This window comes from Aulostomus chinensis, chromosome 7, assembly GCF_037954235.1.
Source record: "Aulostomus chinensis isolate RoL2024-O1b breed Wild chromosome 7, RoL_Achi_v1.0, whole genome shotgun sequence".
In the NCBI taxonomy this organism is placed as follows: Eukaryota; Metazoa; Chordata; class Actinopteri; order Syngnathiformes; family Aulostomidae; genus Aulostomus; species Aulostomus chinensis.
The window spans coordinates 21,679,711-21,695,298 of NC_141326.1; the positions used below are offsets into that span (position 1 = coordinate 21,679,711).

General features: G+C 43.2%; 2 protein-coding genes across 8 annotated transcripts; one reads left to right on the top strand and one right to left on the bottom strand.

Moving 5' to 3' along the window:
- Nucleotides 1-193: 193 nt before the first annotated feature.
- Nucleotides 194-5,918, bottom strand: fan1 (FANCD2 and FANCI associated nuclease 1). 2 transcript variants are annotated; one of them, XM_086209240.1, is made up of 13 exons: nt 4,482-5,918; nt 4,249-4,389; nt 3,923-4,124; nt 3,585-3,818; nt 3,378-3,509; nt 2,436-2,544; nt 2,229-2,348; nt 1,950-2,114; nt 1,708-1,870; nt 1,520-1,623; nt 1,242-1,436; nt 990-1,118; nt 194-903 (listed from the first exon to the last, which is right to left on the bottom strand). In XM_086209240.1, the coding sequence occupies exons 1-13, from the start codon at nt 5,572-5,574 to the stop codon at nt 766-768; spliced, it is 2,925 nt and encodes a 974-aa protein (XP_086065366.1). In that variant the 5' UTR covers nt 5,575-5,918; the 3' UTR covers nt 194-765. The 2 variants fall into 2 exon arrangements, with proteins under 2 accessions (XP_086065366.1, XP_086065365.1); XM_086209239.1 differs by having other exon boundaries at nt 1,520-1,870.
- Nucleotides 5,388-15,575, top strand: apba2a (amyloid beta (A4) precursor protein-binding, family A, member 2a). Of its 6 annotated transcripts, none has more exons than XM_086209241.1 (13): nt 5,391-5,468; nt 6,257-6,414; nt 8,488-9,874; nt 10,854-10,961; nt 11,266-11,305; nt 11,381-11,553; nt 11,982-12,068; nt 12,163-12,348; nt 12,500-12,679; nt 12,763-12,975; nt 13,392-13,511; nt 13,619-13,759; nt 14,806-15,575. In XM_086209241.1, exons 3-13 carry the CDS (start codon nt 8,519-8,521, stop codon nt 14,875-14,877), a joined length of 2,676 nt encoding a protein of 891 aa, XP_086065367.1. In that variant the 5' UTR covers nt 5,391-5,468; nt 6,257-6,414; nt 8,488-8,518; the 3' UTR covers nt 14,878-15,575. The 6 variants fall into 6 exon arrangements, with proteins under 6 accessions (XP_086065372.1, XP_086065367.1, XP_086065369.1 ...); XM_086209243.1 differs by having other exon boundaries at nt 13,619-13,694; XM_086209242.1 differs by having other exon boundaries at nt 10,857-10,961.
- The last annotated feature ends 13 nt before the right edge of the window (nt 15,576-15,588 follow it).

Genomic DNA, 15,588 nt, shown 5'->3' on the forward strand with positions numbered 1-15,588 from the left:
TGATAAGTTGTGGCATCTGAATTCTGAGAATTTGCTGCTTCTCTCTTGTGTCTGTGGTATTTTTTTTGAAGCAAACTGAAAAAGGTTGGTTGGGTCAAATATAAAACTTCCCTGTATATTTTATAAATAGTACAGTTAGCCAATTATATTTGGCAAGTTAATCCAAATAAAAAAAAAATCATTAATTGCAGTCCAAACACTTTATTTCATATTTCACGGTACCCAGTTCAGTTTTTCTGATAAAGTTGTGGATAATAAACCACATTACTTGCAACTCATAGAGCTGTCAAACATAAGCAGCCAACAGTTTTTGTTGCTCAGCAACACGGGATCTTGAGAATACAGCGTTGCCAAAGAAAGGGAAACACCATGAGAGTTGTGTGGTCGTTGGATCAATTTTCTGTCATGCAGCACCTCTGATTATGTGTTAAGGTATCTATTTCTGATCCTGGCTGTTTCTGAGTGATGATCTTCCTCTCATAATGTTCTTGTTGGACGCTCTGGTTTCCCTGATGTAATAAGCAACATTCCAACAGGCACAGATACTGCTGCAAAATCCCTGATAATAAAAAAGGGTTGCTAATGATTTTTGAAGTACAGAAGCAGCTTTTTAGATTGATATTCACACCACTGACTAGAAGGAACATGACGATGATGAATCTCTGCAGTTGGGATAAGCGGCACAGTTTTTCTAGATGACCAGAATATCAGAAAAAAAAAAAAAAAAATCTGTCCGTCTCTGTTGCCATCATCAGTCCAATCTGTTTAATCCAGACGAGCTCCTCTGGCTCCAGTAGCCACCACATGACACACTTCCACATCAGCGCCCAGCTTATGAAGCTCATCCAGCCAGATCTGTTGCTTCTGGGATAGACGATCATTGGGCCCCTTCACCTCCACCAGCTGAAACAACAAAGAGAGTCACATCACCAGCAAGGAATGCAGAAGAAGAACCTAATTCTAACAGCTGGAGTGTGATGTGATCTCACCTTGTAGGTGTTGTTTGAAGTGTTCCACACCACCAGGTCAGGCAAACCTCCGCGGCAGTGCCTGTAGTCTTTTGCCATCCGTGCTATTACTCCTCCTAAGAATGCTCCACCCAAGCATGACACGAAGGACTGAAAACCCAGGCAATTAAAAACAATTACAGTCGTCTGATCACATATGAAAATCAACAGTAAAGTACAAAATCGGTCCCACGATAGACACTAAAAACATTACAATTGCTAAATATAAAATACCTGAGCCTGTTTGAGAGAAGAGAAACGCTCCCAGTTGATGCAGGAACACACTTTGCCCTCCTGGGAGGTCCAGACATCCTCCAACATGTCATGAAGTGTTTCCACAGAAGCTTCACTGAGTAACTGCACACGGGAATCAATGGTCTCTTTCCGGTTCTCATAGAAACAGTCGGTGTAGAGGTCCAGTGGACATGTCTGTCAGGGCAAGAGGAAGATGACTCATTTGTACAGACGCCAAAATATTCTCAGAAACTCTCAGTATATTGAGCCCAACATACCTGGTAGGGATTTCGGAAAACATCTGGAATACCCTCCATAAACATGATATCCCACAACAGGAGAGCGAATAGTGTTGAAAACGTTGAACCCTCTCCGTGAATCCCTGTTATATTAAAAACATCATTTTTTCCATTCAGATCAGTAAATCCCACAGGAATATTCTTAGGTTGGATGAAGAGATTCTTACCTTGGTCGAAACCTTGTTGGCGGTAATGTGCTAAGGATAGTTCCTCTACAGAGCATATGACAGTCACGTTAGCGCCATTTTCCCCATCTTCATTCGCTGGCATGAGAAACCGAGATTTCCCCATTCCCCCCTCATGAGGGAACAGCTGTCCTCGGATGGTCACCTGCAATCAAACATTCAATATAACTCCTTTTTTTTTTTTTTTAACATTTACCCAGATACAAAATGTGTACCGAACTCACATGTCTGACATCCTGGACGTTGACAGTGGGCAGGTCTTTGAGGTGCAGACGGTACTTCTTGCAGCTGGGGGACTCTCTCATCCTCACAGCTCTCTGGTGGAGGGACAGCTTGTGTCCTGTTCGCACTAGAGGATCTGACAGCCCGTCTCTGATAGCACAAATAGCCTGAAGTGTGACAGAGAACAACTGCAATCAAACTAATTAAAACATGACAGCCAGAACTGAGATAAATGATGAAAATGTAACTAAGAAGATAGAGCCAAGGATTCAGACGCTGACTTGATCTGGTTTCTTGAGGTGCTGGTGAAGGTTCAGCGCCAGTCGGTCCCACCATCGCCCTCTGCTGTCAGGACAGTAAACAGACTGCTGCAGTAAGGACTGAAGCTCCTCCACCGCTTCCTGCCACACGAAAGAGAAATATCTTAAACGTTGACATGAGACTGCACACAACTTGATTTTGCATGGATGAAGGAAAGTTCAGCAAACCTCATAGCGACGCAGTCTCTGCAAGATCTCCACCCCTCTGGATAAGATGCGAATGTAGGCCCATCCAGTGGTGAAGCTGCGGAGGAACACTGGAAGCTCTTCCTGGTGTCTAAACAACACAAAAGTAACAATACAAGTAGACAGGAAGAAAAAATTCCAGGAGGCTGCTGCCACTTTCAAGAGAATCGTCTCGTCCCCTCCAATGTAACTCTAAACATAACTAGACAGATGTATTATGACTAATTATAGACACAAGAAAGTGTTTATTTTGGAAAGGTTGTGTACCCCCTCACACACCTCATAGTGGTTTGGTCCACAATAACATTTCTGCCAATCAATAGAATAAAATACACTTCTTTTGTAAGCAGACTTTGTTCACTCTGTCACCTCACGGGTGAATCATATGCATCTACTCAGAAGCCATATTGCTACGGGGCAATGTGACAAATGGCAGCATGATGAAATATTTAAGTTTGACAGCCTCCAGGTTTCTTCACATAGCGTTTTGGATTTTCAAACGGTGGTTTCTATGAAAGAAGATTAAGTTTGAGGCTGCATGATGGAATTTTTACTCGAAAATAATGTGATGAAAGACTGAAAAACTTTAAAACACATTTGCTGTCACTTATAATGAAGATTTCTACATTTATGTGGCATAAAACGTTGAATAAATAACAACAAAAACACACACACACACGTTATATTCGTATTGGCCAAATTTCTTTTATCTGCCAAGAATTTCATAATAAGTGCATGCGTAGTCTATAACCTGGACAGACTGTGTGTGTTAATATAATTAATCGAAACATTTGAATATACTAGTTCAATCATTCAGTTAACAACCTATCAGCTACTCAGTATATGAAGGACTATAACTGATCTATTTTGGCACCAGCTTCAGTAATAGATTTTGAAAGGTTTTGCTGTTTGTAACCCTCTCACCTCAGGTCATGGTTTTTCCTCAGGTCCTGCCAGACGTTCTTGGCAGCAGCGTAAAGTTCCAGAGCCTCTTCCCACTGACCCGCCTGCATAGCTGAGATCACCTCTTGTAAAGTTCGCATGGATGCTTCATATCTGGTGTGATGTACGGAACCTTGAGTATTTATTAATAGCAGCTCTGCATAAATAAAATAAACTCAAAGTCCTCACCTGATGAGGTCGTCTCTGTCTCGAAACACCTTCGCTGCACGCTGCACTGCGTAATCTGGGAAAGCCAGACGTCCTGAGTTTACCAGCAGGATGGTGTAAAGCTGGCTTTGTCCACCAGCTGCCATCTCCTCCTCATCCATCGTGTCTGTCAAAGAAAAAAGGAGAAGGATGCGAGAGAAGACAGCCCGAGGTTCACGACAGAGACGCACGCAAGACCCCGCAAGCTGCTTCGCCCTTGAAACATGAGAGAGAGGAGAGATGACATCGTCATTGTACGAACGCTGAGGTAATAAAATTACTGTAAACAGTTGAAAAAAAAGTCTGTCATATCATCTCACCTTTTGAGGATGACAGCACTGATGTTGTGTTGAGAAGGGACAAGAGAGAATAGGGTCTTCTGCTTGCTCAGACGGAGAAGTCCGTCCACCAGCTGCTGTTTCTGTGTCCCATAACTACCCAGATGAAAGGTCTTCGCTAGGGCTTTGAGGTCGGGGGCTGGTAGGAGGTCCAGAGCCTCTTCTAGGTCCTGAAGGTTGCTCTCTGTAAAGAGTATTTAATGGGTGGGCATTAAGGCAGAGTGTCAGATTCAGCATTTTTAAGGTGATGTGGTGTGACCACAAAATTCAAACTTAATAATCACAAAGCATGACTAATAATCATTCACCTCTCTGAAGAAAGCCACCTTGAACCAGCTCCTGAGCAACAGGTTCCAAATCAGTGCAAATCTCTTTGTAATCCAGTTTATTTACTTGAAGCCACTTCATCTTCCTCTGAAACAGTCTCACATACAGCTTCTGTCCCATAACTTTGACAGAAGAAATACATGTAAGTGATGAGATTAAAAGATTTTTTTTTAAGTTAAAAATACCGGTTGACATTTGAGAGCTATCTCTCTACCTGAGAGCTTTTCAAACGCATGCACGTGTGACATATCCTCCTGGTTGAACAACTCTCTATCGTCCTCATTCTCCAGCACAGCCTGAAGGACGGTCTGGAAGTTGCGAAGGTAGTAAGGGAGTCGTAGTGGAGGGGAGGTCTCATCTGTCTGGTCACTGCTGGTCTTCTCCGTCCCGGTAACTGCCAGGTGACGATCACTGGCTGCTGAATTTGTCGGATAAGTTTCCCCTGAGCTTGGATGGGGGTCACCAGCAGAAGTAGATGCTGCCTCAGTTGTATCAGCATTTCCTTCCCTTTCAGTCTCTTTGTTGCCACCTTCGTATTTAGCTTTTTTTCCAAAACCTGGCACATCACCTTCTTTTTTTCTCTTTGTTAGCTTGGAGGAAGATGAGAGCCTCTTGAGGAAATTCTCTGGTTTGGATGCTTTTTCCAAACACTTTGCTGCTGCTGTTGGCATCTCAGCACTGGTTTCCGTCAGGTCAGTGACAATTACAGAGTCTCCGTTGTCCTCTAAATTCTCAATTGGAAGATTTTCCTTCTGTGAGCTACAGTGAATATCTGACGGATCTTTCTCCTTGTCTGGATTTGCATCTTTATCTTCTGGCTGTATCCTCTCAGCTGTCTTTCGGTACTTCTTAGATAACTTAGACGAGAGACTTCCCAAGTCAATTGTTCTCACAACAGTCTTACTGCTTATCTCCCGTGGCACCTGCTGAAGGTTATTCTTTTTGAAATAAGGACTGGTCTGGGTTTCCTTGGCTTCTTCTTCTTCTTCCTCTGGGGACTTTGGAGGGTTCCTTTTGGGTGACAACTGGGTGCTGGGCACAACACTATTACTTGCTGAGGCTGCACTGCTGTTTTCCCTCTCAAAGTTCTTACATTGCAGATCGATGTGCTCATTGATCCTGAATCTGGGAACCAGCAGACCACACAGGGGGCAGGAGAGTTTGGAAGGTTGCGGACTGCTGAAGAACGAGGTGATAGAGGGTGTGTTAGCAGCACTGGCACTAATCCCAGCGTTAGCGCCTTTCTTCCTCTTGGACAATGATGCACTTGATTGCTTGACTTTATTTTTATCGCGTTTGTCCGTCATAATGATGCTACTGGCGGAGGTGATGTTGCTAAGTGGAAAAACAAAACAGGTTTGAAGTAGTTTTTCGTGGTTACATCCTCGGAGTGAAAATAGCGGGAACTTGACGTGTGGAGCCCCGCGTGCTAACTGGCACTGTTTAAAGGAAACAAAACGCTAATTTGGCTCGGAATGAGACCCCGTCAGACACCCACAGCTCATAGCGGTCCGCACATGCAGAAGAAATGCATTGAATGCTATCATGCTAGAATAAAAGAAAGGTTGTTGTCGGTTGATCGACACAGTAGCTAGCTAGCAGCAGCATTCTGTGGCAGAATGGCTGCATGACAACAAACCCGCTTACCAGACCAAACCAACAGAGCGAAGAATGCCTTTTAGATTGTAGTAATCGATCGCAATTACATCGTTTTTACCGTATACATGTTTACATGTTTACAATGTCTATTTTCTAGATTTATCTAGATGTAAAGCATATATATGTAATATATATTATGTATATATAGATTATTTATATGTGTGTGTATATGTATATATGCTTACATCTACAGTGTAATATAGGATTTCTTTCTATGCACCTTTTAAGTTCTTTCAGTTTAAATCACATCAATACGTCAGCTATTTAGGTTGGCGATTTCTGTGCATTCATTACATTATGCCTCTCGCTGCGTCTTGTGTCGGGGAGCAGAGCAGTGGTCACATGACGGAGATGGAGGCTGTATCTTCTACACAGGTTCCTGGGCTACTGTGCGGCTTTTATTCAACAATCACCATTCCGGAGAGCAATCTGATTTGATCAGCACACGGATTTTTTTGAAAGGAAGCCGACAGACAGGACTGATGTTGGTAAGTGCCACTAAGAATGATCAATCTGCTAATGTTCAATTCAAAAGAAAAAAAAATCATATAGATGGATAAAGGCCTTTGCTGCGCTCGACAACGGAGCTGCAGACAATGCTGGATGTGCTCGTCTGCTCCAACATCAGCTCATAAACTGGTCGTTAGCGTGGTGCAGTCTCGACGCTTCTAATCAAGGTCGATGTGAATCGTAGCAGCAGAATAATAGGATGCTTTCGGATGCTGGAACCTGCGGAACCTGTCGTGAATAGATGCACAGGACAACCATATGCCCGATCATTTTATCTACGTGTCGGCAGATGTTAATGCGGCGTCCACTTGTGGGGAGACCGGAGCAACCACAACAACCACCCCTGCAGCTGCGGCAAAAGTTTGGCGTAATAGGCTTTTAAAAATACCACCATAAATACGTCAAGGGCAGGGCAAAATAGACTGAAGACTCTAATGAGCCGTTTTGTTTCTAGTTCAGCACCATGGAGAGGTCATGATTTGCTCCCCGTGTTCCCTGTGTGGTGATCTGGTAGGATTAGGTTCCTCTTGTTCTCATAATACCATAATCTGAGTTGAGCATTTTTATCTGATCAACACTGGTAACCAATGGGATTTATTGTGTTTAGTGTTAATCCTCAATCAAATCCTGGAGCCAGAGACTAATTTCACTGTTTTACCATTGATGACGCTGTTAAACATACACCCATCCCTCATCGTCTGTCAGTGGGTTGTGATAAAATCATTATCAACAGACTAACAACGCTATTTACATGTTGAACTTTTATATGGCCAATTAGTGCATTTGATCTTCTGATCTTCTGCATTTGAGCTCTATTTTTTTCATTAACAGTTTGTCTGATGATTATTTTGTCCACAGATGAAGAGAAAATATTGAAAAATCCATCACATCTAACCAGAGCACCAACTTCAACTTGCCTTTATTTTCATGAACCACAGACTAAAACTCAAAGATGTTTCACCTACTAGCATGGAGGCATTCCCATTTTTGGAGTTCAAATTGGCACATTTCTTAAACATGACAAGCATAAACAATGGCCAAATTGGTTAAACAATCATCAAAATGGCTGCTGATTAATTTCCTGTCTGATGACTAATCCGTTAATTGGCTCCTTCTTAAGCTCTATAGTGCTTTATGGCCATATTTACAATTTAATTTTGATAGAGTGGTATATTCTTATTTTGTTCGTTTTTGGCTACTTTACGACTGAGAGTCATTAAAAAGAAAGAAAGCAGTGCAAACCTTGATTTTTGCCCAATAACTGGCATTTCTTTATCAGCAAAGTCAGGCGCTGTCTGTTTATCCGCCAATAAGATGCTTTGATGTGAATCGTTGGCCACTCTGAGCTCTTATTCAGATGTCAGAGGAGTGAGTCAATAGCCCATGACAAAAGCTGTGGGTCATAAATTGACATACTCTTATACCTCAAGGATGACCTCATAATTCAGAGTATATTTCAATTAGAAAATATGACTTTTTGTTTTAAAGAGAAGACACTATGGGCTGCTTCCTGAGTCTCTTAATGCAGATTTACTGCAGTTGTCCTGTTCTGCACGACATCAAGACAGTAATTAGAGCAGACACAACGTAGCAAGTTAGCAAAACAGCTGTAGTCACTGAAGACAAAACGGTGCATGTGGGTGTTAGCTGGAGTAAAAGAATAGGCTGGCACACTGCAATTTGGCTTTAATGACTAGTTACTATTTGTATTGAGACAAAATTGCTCTCATATAACAGGACAATTAATTAATTCAGATTTAGTTTGGAACATTCACAGTTTAAGAGTGGTTGAAAAATGCTCCAGCTATTCTCTAGTTGCGTTTGGAATAATTAAAAACCAACAAGGGGAAGTTGTTGGTTTGAAACTAAAACATAATACCCAACAATTACTTTGTGTTATCGGGGATCATGTCAGAGTCGTCTTGAAACATCAGGGTAATTCTATTATAGTGTTGGAAGGAAAATTGTTGATGATGCGATTTGAAGATTTGAAGTATAACTGCTCAAAGAATCTCAAAAGTCTAATTTTGGTGATCTATTAATATTAACAGGGTTGAGGGCAGTGGGCTTACAGGGCCAGTAATGGCTCATGGAAAGAGGCCAGGTACCATCTCCAAAATATTGGCACCCAGCCCTCCGCTGTGCCCTGGTCCAGGACTCACCAAACAGAGCCAAGAGGAGCACAGAGGTTTGGTGAGGGAGGTGTCTGCACAACTGTCAGCTACCCTGAAGGATGACAACAATGTCCAGCTGACTCCGCCTCTTCCTGCAAACCACTATTACATGAGTTGTGAGCCGAGTCCTAAGGACATGGAGGACGCCTGTTCTGAGTACGACAATGTGGGCTCAGATGTGGAGCAGGACTACGATGAGGTGCTGCATTTAAACAGGGAGGGCATCATGGACATGAGGTACTACAAACAGTATTGTCCTGAGGATGGTGGCTATATTAAGCACGTAGTGGCTGATAATATCAATGAGAGCAGTGTTAGTGGCCAGTTCACAGCCAGGCCTCGGCAAAGCACAGAAATATGCAAGGGATCACAATCAGATGCTAAGACCCACAAGACAGGACATCACTTTAGGTCACACTGCACCATCATTACTGGAGACGAAGCAGAGGAGGAAGTTACAAAGGGCCTGGAGAACAGGTTCTTCTTTAGTGACGGAGATGAGATAGAAGAGGTGCTGGATGGGGCTAAATTCATAGAGGACTTAGAAGAGACAGAGAGCAGTGTTCCGAGGCAAGCTAGCTTTTATCAGGATGAGAATAAAAGAATTACAAGGGGGGGTGATGAAAGGGAAGGAGAGGATGGCACTTACATTGTAAGAAACCATAACATGTCAGCAGCCAATAAGAAGAGTGAATCATCTCACATGGCATCTAAAGAGAAGGAGAGGCAGGGTAAAGGACGAGGGAGGAGGGGAGCAGGACAGGATACTGAACAAATCATTTCTGGAGTCAAAGGTTCTGGAACCAACAAAAATGATCAGCGTCCAAAGACATCATCCAAAGACTCCAAAAAGGCTCCTGTGCGGACCAAAGCTAGATGTAGTTCCAGTAAGCAACATCCCCCTCCAATGCCTCGCCATTCTCACGCTCCGGCACCTGCTGACACCCAGAAGGCTCAGCCTCGCCGAGAAACCCCTCCTGTTCCCAGACCCTGTCCCCCAGCTAACAAACAGGAGAGCGACCCCAGGGCTGCCGAAGCATCCCTGGCTCCTCATCACTCTATGGAGCAGCAGAGTGAGCTTCAGGAGGACAGGCAGAGGGGGGCGCTTGAGGAGAAGCAGAGGGGGCTGCTTGAGGAGCAGCAGAGGGGGCTGCTTGAGGAGAAGCAGAGGGGGCTGCTTGAGGAGCAGCAGGGGGGGCTTCATGAGGAGCAGCAGAGGGGGCCTCTCGAGTTGAACCAGAGACCACCAGAGAAACTCCAGCAGGTCAGCGTTACCAGCATGGCGTGTCTTTGTAAATCTAATTCTCTGAGATTTCTGCTTGTTAATGTTACTACTGTTACTGGGGTCTAGAGCAGTGGTTCCAACTATCTACCATCTTTTAAATATTTATTAGCAAAGTTCCTCCTGAACAGTAAAACATGGTCGGTGTAAAACAAAAAATAGACGCTGATATACAGACGTCAAAGTGAAATTTTCCCCTCGATCTCTGTCAGACCCCCGAGACCTGAGTCAGAGAGATTTTGTGATGTCACACAACACACATGGCCCCTCCAGCTTTGGGTCATAACAATGGCGAGACATTAAAACACTGTTCAGTCAAATCAGGGGCCGTGGCTTTCAAGATTGTGCTTGTTACGACACAAGAACATCAATCCATTGATCAGTCACTTATATTCATTCACTCAAACGTCCAACTTTGACTCTTGATGTTAGACGAATGGTAACTCCCATGACAACAGGGATCCCCCCAGAATTACACGCACAAGTTTACTTATACAAAAAACTGCAAAGCTCACGCTGCCGATGTCCTGCCATTGGATTGATTTATAATTATCAGACCGTCTTCTCCTTCTAGTTACGGGACGTAATGTAGAAAACCGACAGCACTATTTGCTCTTGTTAAATAGATTTACTCTGAAATTGAATGTCTGCTTTCCTTGGCCTGTGGTTCACCCCCTCACCCCGTGTCTTGAAAATTAGGATGTTAGATTTTGCATAATCCTGCAGACAAACAGGCACTCACAGAGTTCAGACCTCAGCCAATGTCCATGGAAAAAAAAGGCCATTTTTTTTCATTCCGTTAAAAGGATCTGCACCACAATGTAATGGGTTCTCCGTGCTCTACCCCGCCACACAATTGGTGGAAATTGTAGTTTTTTTTTTAAATAATTCTGATGACACACAAACAAATAGTATCACATTATAAAGACTTGCACAATTTAAAATATCTGTTTGTTTACAGCAGGTTGAGAAGCCAAGCCCAGCCGTTATGCCTGAAGAGGTGCCAGAGCAGTCAAGGAGGCCTCAGTGTCCAGAGCCCTCCCCTGATGAGGAGAACAACACCCCCAAGGTGACAACTTCAACCAGACAGTGCTGTTGTCGCAGTTGTACACGGGCCATAATACTCAGAAGTATTTTCTGTTGTAACTGAGATTGGTAACATAGTCTGTCCCCTTCAGTACCACAGGGATGGTGTATTTTTGTTTGCCAACCCAGAAGTTAACCATAGACCTCATTAGGGACAATTAACTGAAAACCCATTAAAAAACAATTTGACTCAAGGAAGCTCCGCTTGTTCCAGGTTTTAGGACCCATATTTGCCCTGTTCTGTTATTGTTATTGTAAATAACCAAAATAAACTTTGTTTTTTAAAGAAAACCCAGGAAGCAGCTTCATTCCCCAGCTTTGAGGATGGTAATTATCCCCAAATATTCTTACATTTAGTAGATTTTATAAGTTCTTACACATTTATCTTCATCACTTTAACAGTTACGAGCCTTTCGTTGTATTGCATAGTCCCGGGCCCCTGTGAGCCAGAAGATCTTATTGATGGGATCATCTTTGCTGCCAACTATCTTGGCTGTACTCAAGTGTTGTCTGATAAGAATCCATCCAAGTCTGTGCGCATGTCCCAGGCTCATGAAGCTGTCAGTCACATCAAGGTAATCTAACTCTCCAGTGACATATTCATCAGATTTGAATCTGCAAAGAGGACACAGCGTTCTCTTATTCCTCACAATAAATTAGCAGGAAATTCTTAGAACAGTTTGGCCTCTAACGAAACGGGAAATTGATTTCGCAATTGAATAAGTTACTTTTTAAGCTGTTAAAGCTGGATACAAAAAGCCTAACACCCTGTTTGCAGGTTCAAAAATACAAAATGGTAGTCTTGGAGTATAACAGCATGTTATTCTGTGGTTCTCATGAATTAATGGGGTTTATTGGCGTGCAGTGTTTTGCCACGTGAGCTGCAGCAGTTTCATGTCTTTACCACATGGTGGAGTTGTGAGATAATGAGTTGAAAGGTTGCACTGAGAGATTAAAGTAGCACGCAAGAACAATGACACGTCTGATGTTATTCATTTCCAAGAGCCAAGATGAAGACTCTCAGATGATGACTGAGGTGGACTTGTTTATCTCTACTAAAGCTGTCAAAGTGCTCAACGCTGACACACAGGTTAGTGGCTCCCTGATGTTTGAGAGCAGGGTCAGCTCCCCTTCAGTCTTGGTGAATCAGGCTTGTCAGTATTCTTGTATTCTTCTCTTCACAGGAGACAATGATGGACAGTGCCTTGCGTACCATCTCCTATATTGCCGACATTGGCAGCATTGTGGTTCTGATGGCGCGGCGGCGCATGTCTCAGGCATCATCAGAGGATTTCTCGGAATCTCCTGTGTCAAGCAGTGAAGGGAAGAGTCAGTACAGGATGATCTGCTATGTCTTTGAGTCAGAGGATGTGAGTGTTTACTGCTCATCTGCATATATTTGAGTGCATACTTAATTCCATTGTCACTTAAATCCTTGTGATTTTTCTCACCTCCTTGCTGTTGTCTACTTGGATGGCCTATTTGCTGAGTAGTTTTCCCCAAACACTCCCCTTCCCACAGGCACAGCTGATTGCACAGTCCATTGGTCAGGCTTTCAGTGTGGCCTACAGAGAATTCCTACGGGCCAACGGCATCAACCCAACGGACTTGAGCCAGAAACAATACAGTGACATCATCAGCTCCCAGGAAATGTACCATGATGACCTCGTCCATTTCTCAAACTCAGACAACTGTAAAGAGGTGAGTGAATTATGGGTGACCTTGATATGGTTACATTCACTTTGTGCTTGTGGAGATTTCAAACACTGCCCCCTGTGTTCCAGCTGTACGTGGAGAAGCAGAAAGGGGAGAATCTTGGTGTGGTGATCGTCGAGTCCGGATGGGGCTCCATTCTGCCCACCGTCATCCTCGCCAGTATGCTGAACAGCGGACCCGCAGCTCGCTCTGGCAAACTCAGTGTTGGGGATCAGATTATGTCCATCAATGACACCAGCCTGGTAGGGCTGCCGCTGGCCACCTGCCAGGGCATCATCAAGGTACAGAGCATATCAAGCACCTCCAGTCTGTGTTTGGACTCAGTCTTTATTAATCTCTTCCATGAATATTCAGGGAGGGTTTAGTAGTTGGCCACACTACAGTAAATTTATGGTCACACCGGGACAAACATGCAGGCCAGCTTGAATAGAGATTGCCTCCAGTTATGGATTTAAATGTCCATGTATTTATTGAAGCCATGATGTATTGGCGACCAGTTCAAGGTGCCCGCATTGATTTCTGCTCATTGCATACAAAGAGACTCCAGCCTCCAATGACCAGAAGGATTAAGACGATGGACAAAAAGAAAATGAAAGTTTGATTTAATTGTTGAATGGCATCCTTACAGCACCACGTTTTCAGACCTTAAAATCACTGCAAAATGAATGTTCTCTGATGCTGTTGGTTTATTTTACAGGGACTGAAGAATCAGCAGAGAGTGAAGCTGAGTATCGTGAGCTGTCCCCCTGTCACCACTGTCCTTATCAAGCGACCTGATCTCAAGTTCCAGCTTGGTTTCAGTGTTCAGAATGGCATTGTGAGTACAAAGCAATGTAAACTTTTGGTTTTAAAATGAATCATCTGAAGTGTGTTAATGTGTGAGAGATGTCCAAATGGTGTTTTATGTCTTCTTCACATTCTCAGATCTGCAGTCTGATGAGAGGTGGCATTGCTGAGAGAGGTGGCGTTCGTGTTGGACACAGAATCATTGAAATAAATGGTCAGAGTGTGGTTGCTATGCCACATGAAAAGATTGTCCAAACCCTGTCTGTGTCAGTGGGTGAGGTGAGAGATGGCAATTTGATCTGATGACGGCGTCACACTAACCGCTGCAACACGAAGGCTCCTTAAAGGAACATACAAACTCAGACATCCTGAGAATATTTGAGATGATAATGTTGATGAGCTGCACGGTGGTGCAGTGGTTAGCACTGCCGCCTCACAGCAAGAAGGTTCCGGGTTCGAGTCCCGGCTCGGGCGCGGGATCTTTCTGTGTGAGTCTGCATGTTCTCCCCGTGCCTGCGTGGGTTCTCTCTGGTACTCCAGCTTCCTCCCACAGTCCAAAGACATGCAATCGGGGACGAGGCTGATTGATACTCTAAATTGACTGTGAGTGTGAATGGTTGTCTGTCTCTATGTGTTGGTCCTGCGATGGACTGGCGACCTGTCCAGGGTGAACCCTGCCTCTCGCCCATAGACGCTGGGATAGGCTCCAGCCCCCCCCCCCCCCCCCCCCACGACCCTTAACAGGAATAAGTGGAAGACAATGGATGGATCTTGATGAGTTTACATTGTTCACATACATCCAAGTAGGATGCAGAGTAAAAGTTTCAGAATCAATATTTTATCATTTTAGGAAAAAGTGTAAAAATTCCAAAGATCCTAAAGTTTTGATATATTGACATGAATCACCTCAAAGGGACCAATAATATGAAAAGGGCAGCTTCTTGTCACTTTATGAATTCTCCAAGTTAGATACACCATTTCATCTCCACGTGAATGGATTAATACTGTTTATTAGATTAGCAACATTAGCATCTCTCTTTTATTCAAGAATAATATGATTGAATCTAACAGCATGTCCACCTGTAGACAGAGACAGGCTAGCTGTTTCCTCTTTTATACTAAGCTAAGCTATTAAGCCCTCCATTTTTTGCCAGTATTTATCTCTAAGAAAGCAATAAATGCTTTTTGTTTTTGTGTGTGCGTGTGTGTGTGTGTGTGTGAGTGTGCGTGCGTGTGCGTGCGTGCGTGTGTGTGTGTGTGTGTGTCTGTAATGGATCCAAGATCTGTTCCAATGGCTGTTCTTCTTCTCGTCTCCTCTGTGCCAGATCAACATGAAGACGATGCCTGCTGTGATGTTCCGACTCCTGACAGGACAGGAGACGCCTACCTACATATAAAAGGCCACATGGATCGACCCACACTAGTTCTGCATGTCTAGCTGGGTGGAGGCGGTGATGGACAGATGATAGACAGGAGGCTCAATGGGACAAGGAGAATTTATTTTTCTATAATTTTTTTTTTGTGGGGGGGGCTTCTTGTTGCAATGCTGTAAAGAACATCCAGTTCTTATTTTCAGGTTTTATCTTGAATTACATTCTCATAATGGCCTTACAATGTGAATACTCTGTCTGTAGTACTGTACGTGAGTTTCTGGTGTTGAAGAGAAGTAGCTTTAAGGTCATTATTATTTTCTTATGAAGAGATAAATTAGTACATTTATATTTTAGTTAGTCATTTTTTATAGTGTGTATGGAGTTTGGAAACTGCTTCTATTGTAAATAATGTGGAAAACTCAAGGCCTTGGTTGGGAAGGCCATATTATTCCTACATTATATGCATGTTATAATTAAAAATTACTGACCAGGGATTCATTCTCAATCAGACATGATAATCTATTACATTAAGTATTAAAAAAGATAATATGCTGTACAAAGGCACTAAACTAGGTGAGTTAAGGTGATGCTGGAGGCCAAAGACACACTACTTTTCAAAAAATACAGTGTAGGTGATGATTACCTTTACCAGAGCGTACAAGAATGTATCAGAAATACACATTACTGAATGAATGTAATGTTATAACATTAAGAATACAATCTCACTGCTTAACA